Source organism: Octopus bimaculoides, chromosome 2, assembly GCF_046866305.1.
Source record: "Octopus bimaculoides isolate indiv1 chromosome 2, ASM4686630v1, whole genome shotgun sequence".
NCBI classification, from domain to species: domain Eukaryota; kingdom Metazoa; phylum Mollusca; class Cephalopoda; order Octopoda; family Octopodidae; genus Octopus; species Octopus bimaculoides.
In genome coordinates, this window is record NC_142929.1 from 193,538,255 (window position 1) to 193,550,385 (window position 12,131).

Sequence of the window (12,131 nt, forward strand, 5' to 3'; positions counted from 1 at the left end):
TTAAGTCCAGATGTAAGCAGTGCAGGTAAGAAGCTTACTTCCCAATCATGTGGTCTTGGGTTCAGTCTCACTGTATCGCACCATGGGCCAGTGTCTTTTACTGTAGCCTCAGGCCAGCCAAAGCATTGTGAGTGAATTTGGTAGATGGAAACTGAAAGAAGCTTATCATACATACGTGTGTGCGTGTGAGAGAAAGTGTAACCAGAGAAGGAAGAAGGGCTCTGTAGTTTTATGATGCTATGACCTCACTACTTTAGCTTTCCCACAAAACAACATATAGGTTATCACCAGTAATGACTTTATGAGCTCACAATTAAGTAATTATTGTTGTCTATCTATAAATTAAAAACCAATCATTATCCTCATCATTTTCATTTAACATCTGCTTTCCATGCTGGCATGGGTTGGACAGGTTGACAGAGGCTGGCAAAGCTGAGAGCCATACCAGGCTCCATTTGTCTGCTTTGGCATGGTTTCTATGGCTGGATGTTCTTCCTAACATGCCAACCACTTTACAGAGTGTATTTGGCTGCTTTTTATGTGGGACCATCACAAGTGCATTTCATGTGGCACCAGCATCAACAGGGTGACCAAATACCTTGTGTTCAATGAATTATGATTTTGTTAGTAGGGTTTATTTTAAGAAAAAAATAATATAAAAGCTGATACAGACGCAAAGTGTCTGTATAATTGTTGTGATCTTACAAAATTATTGAAGTTGACTTTGTCAAAAATAAGCAAATATTTATTGTTTGTTTTACTTGATATTGTCTGCACAATATCTTAATTAATTTTGAAAATATCTAATAATTTGGAGTTATTTAATAATAAACTATAGTTGTCATGAATACACTAGGGTTTGGAAGACAAACAAACAGTTCTTCTGTAAGATTATAATGACAGTTTTTAATTAAATAACAAATTCTTTTAAAATAAGGTGTTGTTTCAGGTGGGCTGAAATCAAATATATTAATTTTGCTGGGTTTTTTTAATTGTCAAACAAAAAGGAAAGAAAAAAAGAAAAATGTTAAAAAGAAAAGCAAAACAGAAAATAGTTTGCATTTGATGGAAGAAAAAAAGAGGAAAAATATTATATTAATGTAGAGAGAGAGAGAGAGGATAGGGAGACAATCAGAGAGAGAGAGAGAAAGGGAAAGAGATAAACAGACCGAGTGTTATGTTACAAACCTAGATTAGAAGTATTGGTTTCATGCAGACATGCAACAAAGTTATCTCTGACAAGATCTTCTGCCTCTGCAACTGGTTTTGGGTTAGATTCCAGACTACTGCCAGTAAATAGATAAAACAAGCCGGTTAATAGAGATGGCGAGCTGATGTTCTTGCTTAAGGTTTCCTTCATGGCACCTACATCTTCCATGATCTGACAACAGAGCTTTTATAGAGTTGCCCGACCTGCTAGAAATAGCAACCAAATCTCCATCATACCTTTTCTTAAAAGGACAGAAAGCACAATGTCCTTCACATTGGGTGGTAGACTTAGCCCCTTTTAATACCAACCCACCTGGCACTTCTCTTGGTTCAGGTCAGGTGAGGGATATTGCGCAGTTGCATTCCTGCATTTGCCACTTGTCAGGCAGAGTTGCAGTCAGATCCTGTCTCTATGATGTAATTCCTCATCTGCCATGAACATGTGGCACATGGTCGACCAACATGAGCCATGAGCTCAGCCAGATCCTCAGTGAAGAGAACATGGTAAGCAGAGTCTAACTTGGAAAATCAAGCAACACAGCCAAACAGGTTACCATTGGTTACCATTGGTCAGATTTTGCATCCAATCAATGACTCTACTCCCTTGCTCCTATGATACAAAATTCCTGTTTTAAAGGGATCTGAAGACCTTTCATCAAAGTTTCATAATAAATTATGTCCCAAACACCCGCATAATAAAGTCCATTATTTACATTTGATGGATATTTGTCCTCATCTTGTTTGTTGTTAACACAACGTTTCGGCTGATATACCCTCCAGCCTTCATCAGGAGTCTTGGGGAAATTTCGAACCTGGGTTCTCATTCCTAAGGTATCATTCCTAAGGATAAAGTTATTTTACTAAATTCTTCATTAGTTTTAAAATTAATTGAAACAAAATGAATTTGATACCAAACAGGTGGATCCGGGGGTGAGGGGGTCTAGCTTAACACCCCTCACCCCCACCTTTAGTAAAGTCCAGTTGCAAGTATTCAGGTTAAATTCTTGGTTTGAGGATATATTCCTCCCTCTCCCTCACTCCCCACAAGAGGACCCTTAAAGGGTTATAGATAAAACCCTTCCTTTCTGATGAAAAAAAAAAAATTTTTTAAGCAAAAAAACAGGATGGTCACAGTTGGACAGTTTTTGATCAAAGGTCTGCTCAATAAGGGCCAGCCTGGGGTTAAACAACAGCAGCAAGTATCAGGAGAGATTCTGAGAAATCAGTCAAATAAGGAGAAATCAAAGACTTGAAATGAATTTGTTGTAGTTTTATTGATGACAAATCTAGGTTAACTTGTATGGAGAAAGTCGCTTAGTCCCAGGTCGTTCCAGTCATACCCATCCTGTCTTTTTAGGAATTTCCCAATCTCTATTATCCAATATATCCTTTCCCTGAAGGGGTGTAACTTGAGGGAGATTTGGCCACTAGAAATAGCAGTTAAAGCGTGTCGAAAGAGATTTGGCTGTTGTTTCTAGCTGGTTGAGAGACAACATAGAGATTTCCCCTATTAACTCCCAAAGTTTTAAGAAATAATGTTTGGAATATCATGGCTGCAATATCTGAGACTCACCTTTGCTAACAATCAGGTGTCTCAGACTATTTTGAATTTAAAAGAGAAAATCTAAAGGAAATTTTGCGTTCCGTCATTCAAGATATTTTCAAAATCCGATTAAATATTTAAAAGAAAAGCTTCACAACTGGACACAACAGTCACAATTACTCTGGCACCGTTGTTAGATGTAGTGTAGAGTACAGGGTTATGACACTGTAGCTGTACTCTACACTGCAGTAACAACGTACTCTACATATTTCATCAACGTCACCAACATGACTGATGCAGAGGACCCCTATGTGGACATTCCACCTGCTAGAAATAGTAACAAACTGGAAATTATACATGAGCAATTTTGAGAAACTATTTTCATGCCAGAAAAACAGCATTAACAACAATGGTAACTGAATCAAAGAATTTGTCAGTTTAGTGAAAAAGTCTCACATTTTTGAACAAACAACCAATTCACTTTTTTATCACTTCCACCACTGAATATTTGACCATTCCATTGAGAGATCTGCATTCCAAATACCAGATTATTCCATTCCTCATGCCAACCAAACTTAATTTATTGGTTTCCATTCCTTTTGCTAATCCAACTTATAATCTTTAATCTTTTTTGTTTGGGTGTGGGTTGGTGGGTGTCGGGTGTATCAGATTGAACAGGCACAAAAGAAGAGCCAAAGCAACAGGGCTTACCACATCGGTGCTGGAACTCCGTATGATTCTGGTTGGAAATCATAACTAGGAATTGATGTATTCATCTGGAAGTGCAACAACAAAATTTTAAGTTCAATTTTTGGCATTTTTAGCATGAGAGGTCAAAACAAGTAAACATTAAACACACACACACACAAATATATCTATATATACAACAGGTTTCTTTGAGTTTCCATCCACCAAATCCATTCTCAAGCCTTTGGTCGACCTGAGGCTATAGCAGAAAACACTTGCCTAAGGTGCCATGCAGTAGAACTGAACCTGGAATCTTGTGATTGAGAAGCAAACTTCTTACCACACATCCACAGAATTCATCATAGTCTCAACATCCATATTTCCATGCTGGCATGGGTCAGACAGAATTTGTTGAAGCAGCTTTTCTACAGCCGGATGCCTTTCCAGTCACCAACTCTCACCTATTTCCAAGGGAGGTAATATTTTCCCACATGGCCAGACAGGTTTCCAAGAAAGACTAGAAATGAACAACACTGCTTATATGACAGTGATGCTCATTTACAACCATCACATCATGTCTAGACAAAGCTACACACAAATACACATATAAGAGGCTTCTTTCAGTTTCCATCTACAGAGGCTTTGGTCAACCTGGAAGACACTCACCCAAGGTGCTATGCAGGGGGACTGAACCTGAGACCATATGGTTGGGAAGCAAATTTCTGAACAACACAAACAACTGAAAAAAAAAAGGTAAAAGAAATAAAAATACAAAAGAATTCCATATTTACTTCAGAATTTTCAATACTGAGAGATTCTTCTTCACAGTCGTCAGCATCGGCAAATTCTATGTCAGCAAATGGTGGAGGATCAACTGGGAGGAGAAAGGAAGAGAATCGTTAGAAATAACGCAAAATGTCATGAACCATTTTGGTATGGAACAACGACAGGGGACATCTAGACAGTCATTCAGCTGACTAGAAATAGCAGTCAAATTTCAACCTTAAAGAAGGAGAGATTGAAAGACAAATTTTTTTGTCCCAGGTATGCAACTTCTGAGACAAGACTGTTCTGACGACCAAATTCCATTCATGAAATACTGGTCAATCTGAGTCTGTGGCGGAGGTGCTGTGCAGTGGGACTGAACCCAGACCTATGGGATTACAAAGTGAACTTCTCAACCAAACAGTCGTGTCTGTTAGACATTTCTTTGTTGTAAAAGAGGTAAGACACAGTAGAATCTAAGGAAACTACTGATGGTTGGCACCAACAAATTCTAAGTAAAAATCATTTATAAAGAGTATAAAGACGTAGTCTTCCATTCCCTAGTTCTGTGACAATAACCCTTTTATTAGACCAAAATATTGGGTCTTGGTACCCTGGAAAAGGTATTTATATTGTTGGTAGAATCACCTTACCTGATTTGATGTCTTGTGAGTCAAACCCCAGCTCTTGGTTTATCTTGAGCTGGAATTTGTGTTGATCTGTGGATAACTGAAGCAGGTAGCGCCCTCTGTAAAAACAAAACAAAATATTATTTAAATATTTATTTATTAGCTCTGCAGATGTATACATTTACAATTTTAGTATTAGTATTATTGGTAGAAACGGTTCAACAGATAAGTGGATGTGTCCTAGGGATACTTTTTAACTGATCTAAATATTGCAGACATACAAACCCCCAGACTTTGGGAGCAGGGCTTCCTTATAAGATTGGGACTTTGACCATCATAACCCTTCCAACTCATACCAGCATGGAAAACAGAAATAAAATGATGATAAAATAACTTCCATCTGGAAAGGGCATCAAGCTGTAGAAATCATGCCAAAGCAGACACTGGACAATGAAGCAGTCCTTGACTCATTGGATCCTAGTCAAACCATCCAACCCATGCCATGATGATGATGTTTTATTTTGATCTAACCTTAAAGTTAATGCCATTCCCCATTCAAACTCAAGTTGTAATGTATTGTATACAATAAGTTCATCATCATCATTATTATTGAGTGGCACGTAAAAAAGCACCATTCAAGTGTAGTCGATGCCAGAACCACCTGACTGGCCCTCATGCCAGTGGCACGTAAAAAGCACCCACTACACTCTCAGAGTGGTTGGTGTCAGGAAGGGCATCCAGCTGTAGAAACCTTCCCAGATCAGATCATACTGGAGCCTGGTGCAGCCTTTTGTCTCGCCAGTCCTCAGTCAAACTGTCCAACCCATGCCAGCATGGAAAGGAGACGTTAAATGACGACGATGATGATGATGATTATTATCTAAGACATTGAACTGGCAGAATCATTAGCACACTGGGTAAACTATTTAGTAGCATTTCATTGATTCTGAGTTCAAACTCTGCAGAGGTTGGCTCTTTGTTTTTCATCCTTTTGGGGTCGAAGAAATAACTGCCAGTTATATGCTGGGGTTGATGTAATCAAGTAGCCCAATCCTCTAAAATTGCAGGCCTTGTGCCTATAGTAGAAAGGATTATTATCATTATTCAACATCCAAAAGCCCCATATATACACACCCCACCCCACCACAAAAAAAAACATGACATTGTTAAAATCGGTGACGGACAACTTACTTTCTGTGACTGTTGGTGTAGAAGTGGGCCTTTGAGGCTTTGCCAGATAAGCCTGGCTTCAGTTGCACAGTGAAGCGTTTCCCTTTGAAAGATAATTTGTCAACCATTTCCCAAGGCTGCCGTTCCACAATAACTCGATCTTTCTTCAGGTTTTCAGCAATAATCATGCTGTGGGAACTGATGCCAATCCAAGACATACTGGACGGGTTTTCATTTTTTGTCTATAAATACAAAATTTTATAAACAAACTTCTGGTAAAAAAAACATCAATGAAACAATGGCAGAATTTTGCAAAAAAAAAAGGAGGTGTTCACTCTATTCTCCTTCTTATATATACACACACACACATATATATATATATAATTTAGAGAAAAGAACCATAGTTCCTGAACTCATCCCTGAGAATCCACAGTCCCTAATATTCCTAATATTATTATTATTATTATTATTATATATATGTATATATATATATATATATATATATATATATATATACATGTCATATGTATATATGAGGTCTAATAAAAAAATAGAGACGGTTGCTATAGTGATGAAGCTAAAGTAAGCAGAGTGAAGCCGCTTGGCACAGATTGGCCTTGAACTGTGTGGTGCATGCGCACTTAGTTATAACATTCTTGCTCTGTTCCACTGTTTATAGCAATGCTTGGAAGTAAAGTGTGTAGAGTGTTGTCATTTCAAAAAGATCCATTTTTCAGCTGTGCAGGATATCCTTGATTGTGTCAAGGAAGATGGAAACTTTTGGGAAATGGTCATAACAAGTGACAAACTGTGGGTCTGTAGCTATGACCCCAAAACCAAGGGTGAGTCTTCACAGTAGAAGACCCCCCCCCCAACAAGATTTCATGACAGTGAAAAAAGAATGTGACAAGGCAGCTACCTTGCTCTCCCCCAAAAAAAGGAGTCCACACAACGTTTCGGCTGATATACCGTGCAGCCTTCTTCAGGTGTCTTGGGTTCTCATTCCTAAGGTATTTTTCAATGTTGTTATTATTATTATTATTATTCAGGTCATTGCCTGGAATCGAACTCAGAATTTTGGGGTTAGTATCCCATGCTCTTAACCACTACACCATATGCCCATAGTGGTAACAGCAACAACATCACCACCTTAGGAATGTGAACCCAGGTTCGAAATTTCCCCAAGACACCTGATGAAGGCTGGAGGGTATATCAGCCGAAACGTTGTGTTAACAACAAACAAGATGAGGACAAATATCCGTCAAATGTAAATAATGTAAATAATGTAGATAATTCCTCATCTCTTAAATATAGAACAGAGTGAAATCTATTTGCTGATGTGCTGAGGTGTAGCATATGGAAAAGAAAATTAAATTACAAATTAAAAGTGACTGATAATGTGTGTGTGTGTGTGTGACTGATAATATTCAAATTTCTGGAGCTGCTTTTTATTTGTAATTTAATGAATATTTTTGTTGTTCAATATCAACTGATTTCCTTCTTTACTGTCTTAGCATGTAAATGGCTGAATATTCCATAGATATATGTACTCTGTGTAATTCTTAGGCAGAATCAGTGAGTGTGGCATGGTTGGATCTTTGAATTACGAGTACACTCCATGTGACAAGCTTCCAAACAGTTTCTGCCTCTTCCATCTTCTTTGACAAGGCTTGGATCAACTGAAGGTTATGAAGAAAGACACTGGGCCAATGTGGCATACCCTGGGATTGAACCCAGAAACTAAAGATTAAAAGCAGATATATCTTAATTACACACATACATATAGGCTTAATAATAAATGTTTAAGAATGAAAAAACAAATGGGTTGAGGAATTGAAGAGGAAGATAACGATAAGGGTGGGGAGGGTGGGATTAAGAAATACTTAAAACATTTCAGGTTGAGAAATGTCAGTAAAACCAACCTTGTAGACTTTATGGAAGTGAGTTCCATATTCAGGAAGTTCTTGAACCAACTACAAAGAGAAATTGAGGAAATTCCATGAATTGTTCAAGAGGTTTTATTCATGATGTATTGATACACACACATGCACACATATAAGTCACTTTAAATAAAACCCTCGATTCAATAACACTGTTTGCAAACTCTATGCTTGGAATGACCAATTTTAAACACTACTGGAACTTACTCACAAGGTATTGGAATCTTATGTGTATACCATTCTGCCTAAATAATGGAACTGAAAATACAATATCCCTGCATATCTCACGTTTACTTCCATTCCTCCACTTCACTCTCTATTTTGTATCTTATCTAGAATAACTATTGCTTAACCATTTTCTCGCACCGTCTCCGATAAAGGGATATACAAAATGTCCCGGAAACAGCTGTAAGACCTTCTCTTTATAAATGTTCTGAAATCTTTCACAGCCTTAGATTTTTATCTCATTCTGAAAAAATTTATATATATATATATATATATAGGGTGCGATGGGTAAACTGTCACCATGTCATATTTTTAATTTCATGCATGCACATTGTTTTTGATTTTGTCAACTACACAGTATTGTAGGGTCAGGTGGGCACTGTCTGTGAGAAAAACACCACCATGATGCCACTCACTCTGCCAGAAATTTGGAAACACCATGCTGTACTGCTTAACATTCATGCTGGAAGCTCCAATACAAACATTTCAAAGTGTTTGGGTGTCAATTTGAGTACACAAACTGAGAGTTATAAAAATCAAACATCCAGTCAACATCATGGTGTTTGGAGTGATCACTAGCGATGGCGACGTTATGCCTCCATTCATCTTCTCACACAGCCTCAGACTCAACATGGAGGCCTACATCAAGTGCCTGGAGGAGGTAGTGCTGCCCTGGGTCAAGAGGGTGGTTGCTGGAAGACCCTATGTCTGGCAACAGGAGAACCCAATCATGGCTATCAGACAATTTCTGTGACCACATCACCCCTAACATCTGGCCATCTAACTCCCCACACTGCAACCCCCTTGATTATTATGTGTGGGATGCAGTTGAACGAGAGACCAACAAAACTCCTTGTAACACCAAAGATGAACTGAAGGCAAGGATTATGGCAGCATTCACCAACTTAAACTAGGAGACCATCCAGAAGAGTTGCAGGAGATTCCAAAGTCGTCTGGCGACCATGATTGAAGCCAATGGCGATTTTATTGAATAAATTTACTCTTTAGTTTTTCAAGATATCTTTATGCAATTTTGGTAAATATATCTGTTAAAAGGAGATGTCAGTGTTATTTTCATTTTTGCGTAATTTAGACGACAGTTCATTCTTTCCTGACACCAACCAAAAAGAAAAAAAAAAATGCCCAGCATGTGATTTGAACTCACTCTAATAAACTTTGCCATGGCATCATCATTGCTCATGCCACAGATGGAACGGTGGGCTTCGGGAGTGTGGTCCCTAATAAATGACAGGCCATACAGGTTCAGAATACGTTTGCTGAAGTAGTACTCGGGAACAAAATAGTTGCGACCCATCATCTCCTTCTTGTAGCTGCCGTATTCCACTTGAAGAGCAAAAGCAGCCAATGAAAGGGCACGGTTCTCGTCACACTCAAACCGTTCCTCGAGGATGTCTTGGCGGAGCTGAAGGTACAACAGCTGTTGGTAATTGCTGAAAAGAAGAAGGGATTCATTTTAGATAATTAGGTCGTTATTGATGATGACGATGATGATGATGATGGTTACAGATGGAAACACTAACATTTGTAACGGATTAAATGATACAGGATTACGTGTGCGTATGTGGGTGTGTGTGTGTGTGTGTGTGTATGAGTGTGTGTGTGTGTATGAGTGTGTGTGTGTATGAGTGTGTGTGTGTATCTACATATGATATTAATAAGAGACTGGTGCCACTTATAAAGAACCCATACTGATGCCACATAAAAAGCATCAAGTACACACTGTGGAGTGGTTGGCATGTTAGGAAGGGCATCCAGCCATAGAAACCATGCCAAAACAGACCATGGAGCCTGGTATGGCTCTCCAGCCTTGCCAGCTCCTGTCAAACTGTCCAACCCATGCCAGCAAGGAAAACGGACATTAAACGATGATGATGATGATGATGATGATGATGATAACACTACTTATAAATTCCTATATGGTATTTTATGACATTCACATGAGTGAGAGGGAGAGAGCGAGAGAGAGAGAGAGAAAGAGAGAGAGAGAGAGAGAAAGAGAGAGAGAGAGAGATGGTGGATTACTTACGGGGTATTTAAAATGGAGCTACCGTAATACTTCAATCTGAAAAACAAGATAAAAGTAATGGCAACTGGTCCTTTTTTCCCTTCTCGCCAACCTTCCGGGGCTACTTTGTGCAGTTTGGTGTCGCTTTCCAAAAAGAAGTGTTCGCCATCTAAAAATTGCATAAAGAAAAAGAAAAAAAAAGTGTTAGATTTCGTTGCTGTTGAGTCCGAGATCACCTAGCATCAGAGACATTCCATCTGTGACCATCCTATCATAACTGCAGACATGGTCTATCTATGACACTTATCTAATGTGTCCTTTTTTCAAGGATACATGGACAGACGTGTGTATAAAATTTATATCAAACCAATGAGGGAGCCCATACATGGTCACACAACTTGCTAGAAATAACAACCAAATCCCCCTCAAATCACACCCCAATGGCTAAAGAAAAGGCAAGAGACACTGAACGATGTAGTCCTAGATATGCTATTCCTGAAACCAAGGGTGGCCACAACTGGAAAGCCTTTGATTACAGATCTTAAACAAGGCTGACCTAAAACTAAACAACTACGATTTCCATTAATTCCAAACACATTGTACCATTTCTTTAACGCCCTGTATCCCCCCGCAACCCTAAATATAATTCTACAGAATAGGAATACCTCACCCACTTCCAATGTAGGTGTTGGTGTCACATAAAAAGCACCCAGTACACTCTGTAAAGTGGTTGGTATTAGTAGGGGCATCCAACCGTAAAAACTATGCCAAATCAGACAACTGGAACCTGGTGCAGCCCTCCACCCTTGCCAGCTCATCAAACTGTCCAACCCATGACAGCACATTAAATGATGATGACGATTTCTTTGAGAGACATAAGACCTAATATGTTAAGAAGGGTGGTTGTAGTCAAACATAATGACACCAGTATATAACTGGTACCTGTCTACCTCAAGCAGATTCCAACTCCGCTTCAAAAGGGACACAAAACTATATTACCCTTTGGAAAGTTACCACAAAAGACAAATGGGTACATTAGACGTACCCCAATTTCCATAGTGCATATTCAAAAAGACAAAGATTTTAATACATTAAAGCATTTAATATTGGCCCAAACTTCACAAATAGGATCTGGGGTGATTTTTGAGATATTTTATTTTGGCACAAAAATGCATTTTTGATGCCATCAAATGTGGTGGCTGAAACATTAAATGAACTTTTAATGTGATTTGATCTCATGATGTGTAGATCCAAAATCTTTTATTCTTTCTCCATGAAAATTCTTTATCAAAGTCCTCATAATCAACTTCATCAAAGCCCTTAATTAGAATAAATCAGGTAAAAATAACCGGAAGAAATCTTACCATGGATATATGTAAGTCCAAAGAATTGGTGGATTTCATCAAGGCCCATGTGTGACGTCAAAGCCGTGAAAATCTGTTTCCCCGTCATCGATGGATCACACATGGCCTCCAACTTCTGACCATTCAGCAACACTATTATCACACGTCTAGCATGCGATGGGTTCTTCACACTCTGAAATAGAAACAAATATTTCATTTAATGACTTTCCCACCATTACGAGAGATTAATATGAGATTCCATTAGATTATCTTGTCAGAATACACTTTGGTTTTTTTTGGTTAGTTCACTGCTGCTCCCCCACCAAGTCCTCTCTCTCTCTCTCTCTCTCTCTCTCTCTTCCTCACACTACCACTCAGGCCTGGTACTCAGTCAGCTGTGACAATAAGGGTTCCAGTTGATGCGATCAATGGAACAGCCTGCTCATGCAATTAACATGCAAGTGGCTGAGTACTCCACAGGCATGCATACCCTTAACACAGTTCTTGGGGAGAGTCAGTATGACACCGAATGGGACAAGGCTGGCCCCTTTGAAATACACGTACAACTCATTTTTGCCAGTTGAGTGAACTGGA

At 38.8% G+C, this 12,131-nt stretch overlaps 2 protein-coding genes across 6 annotated transcripts in view; both read right to left on the reverse strand.

The window, feature by feature from the left end:
* LOC106871091 (uncharacterized) overlaps positions 1-12,131 on the reverse strand; it is a 67,493-nt gene that overhangs the window by 34,407 nt on the left and 20,955 nt on the right. For 3 of the 5 annotated variants that reach the window (XR_016240865.1, XR_016240866.1, XM_089348264.1), the window contains 8 exons: positions 11,559-11,730; positions 10,216-10,363; positions 9,334-9,619; positions 7,926-7,976; positions 6,025-6,245; positions 4,858-4,952; positions 4,231-4,313; positions 3,464-3,528 (listed from right to left, as the gene is read on the reverse strand). Coding sequence is in view for 1 of the 5 variants with exons in the window: in XM_089348264.1 (XP_089204390.1) it covers positions 3,464-3,506 (43 nt within the window). In the remaining 4 variants the exon portion in view is untranslated. Of the gene's footprint in view, positions 1-3,208; positions 3,529-4,230; positions 4,314-4,857; positions 4,953-6,024; positions 6,246-7,925; positions 7,977-9,333; positions 9,620-10,215; positions 10,364-11,558; positions 11,731-12,131 lie in introns of those variants that run through there. The other 2 variants (XR_016240863.1, XR_016240864.1) reach the window with 2 other exon arrangements.
* The window catches only part of LOC106871088 (tyrosine-protein phosphatase non-receptor type 13), a 42,549-nt gene continuing 33,926 nt past the window's right edge, over positions 3,509-12,131 (reverse strand). The window contains exons 12-19 of the mRNA XM_089339403.1: positions 11,559-11,730; positions 10,216-10,363; positions 9,334-9,619; positions 7,926-7,976; positions 6,025-6,245; positions 4,858-4,952; positions 4,212-4,313; positions 3,509-3,528 (exon numbers count right to left, since the gene is read on the reverse strand). Coding sequence (XP_089195529.1) covers positions 3,509-3,528; positions 4,212-4,313; positions 4,858-4,952; positions 6,025-6,245; positions 7,926-7,976; positions 9,334-9,619; positions 10,216-10,363; positions 11,559-11,730 — 1,095 coding nt within the window. The remainder of the gene's footprint in view (positions 3,529-4,211; positions 4,314-4,857; positions 4,953-6,024; positions 6,246-7,925; positions 7,977-9,333; positions 9,620-10,215; positions 10,364-11,558; positions 11,731-12,131) is intronic.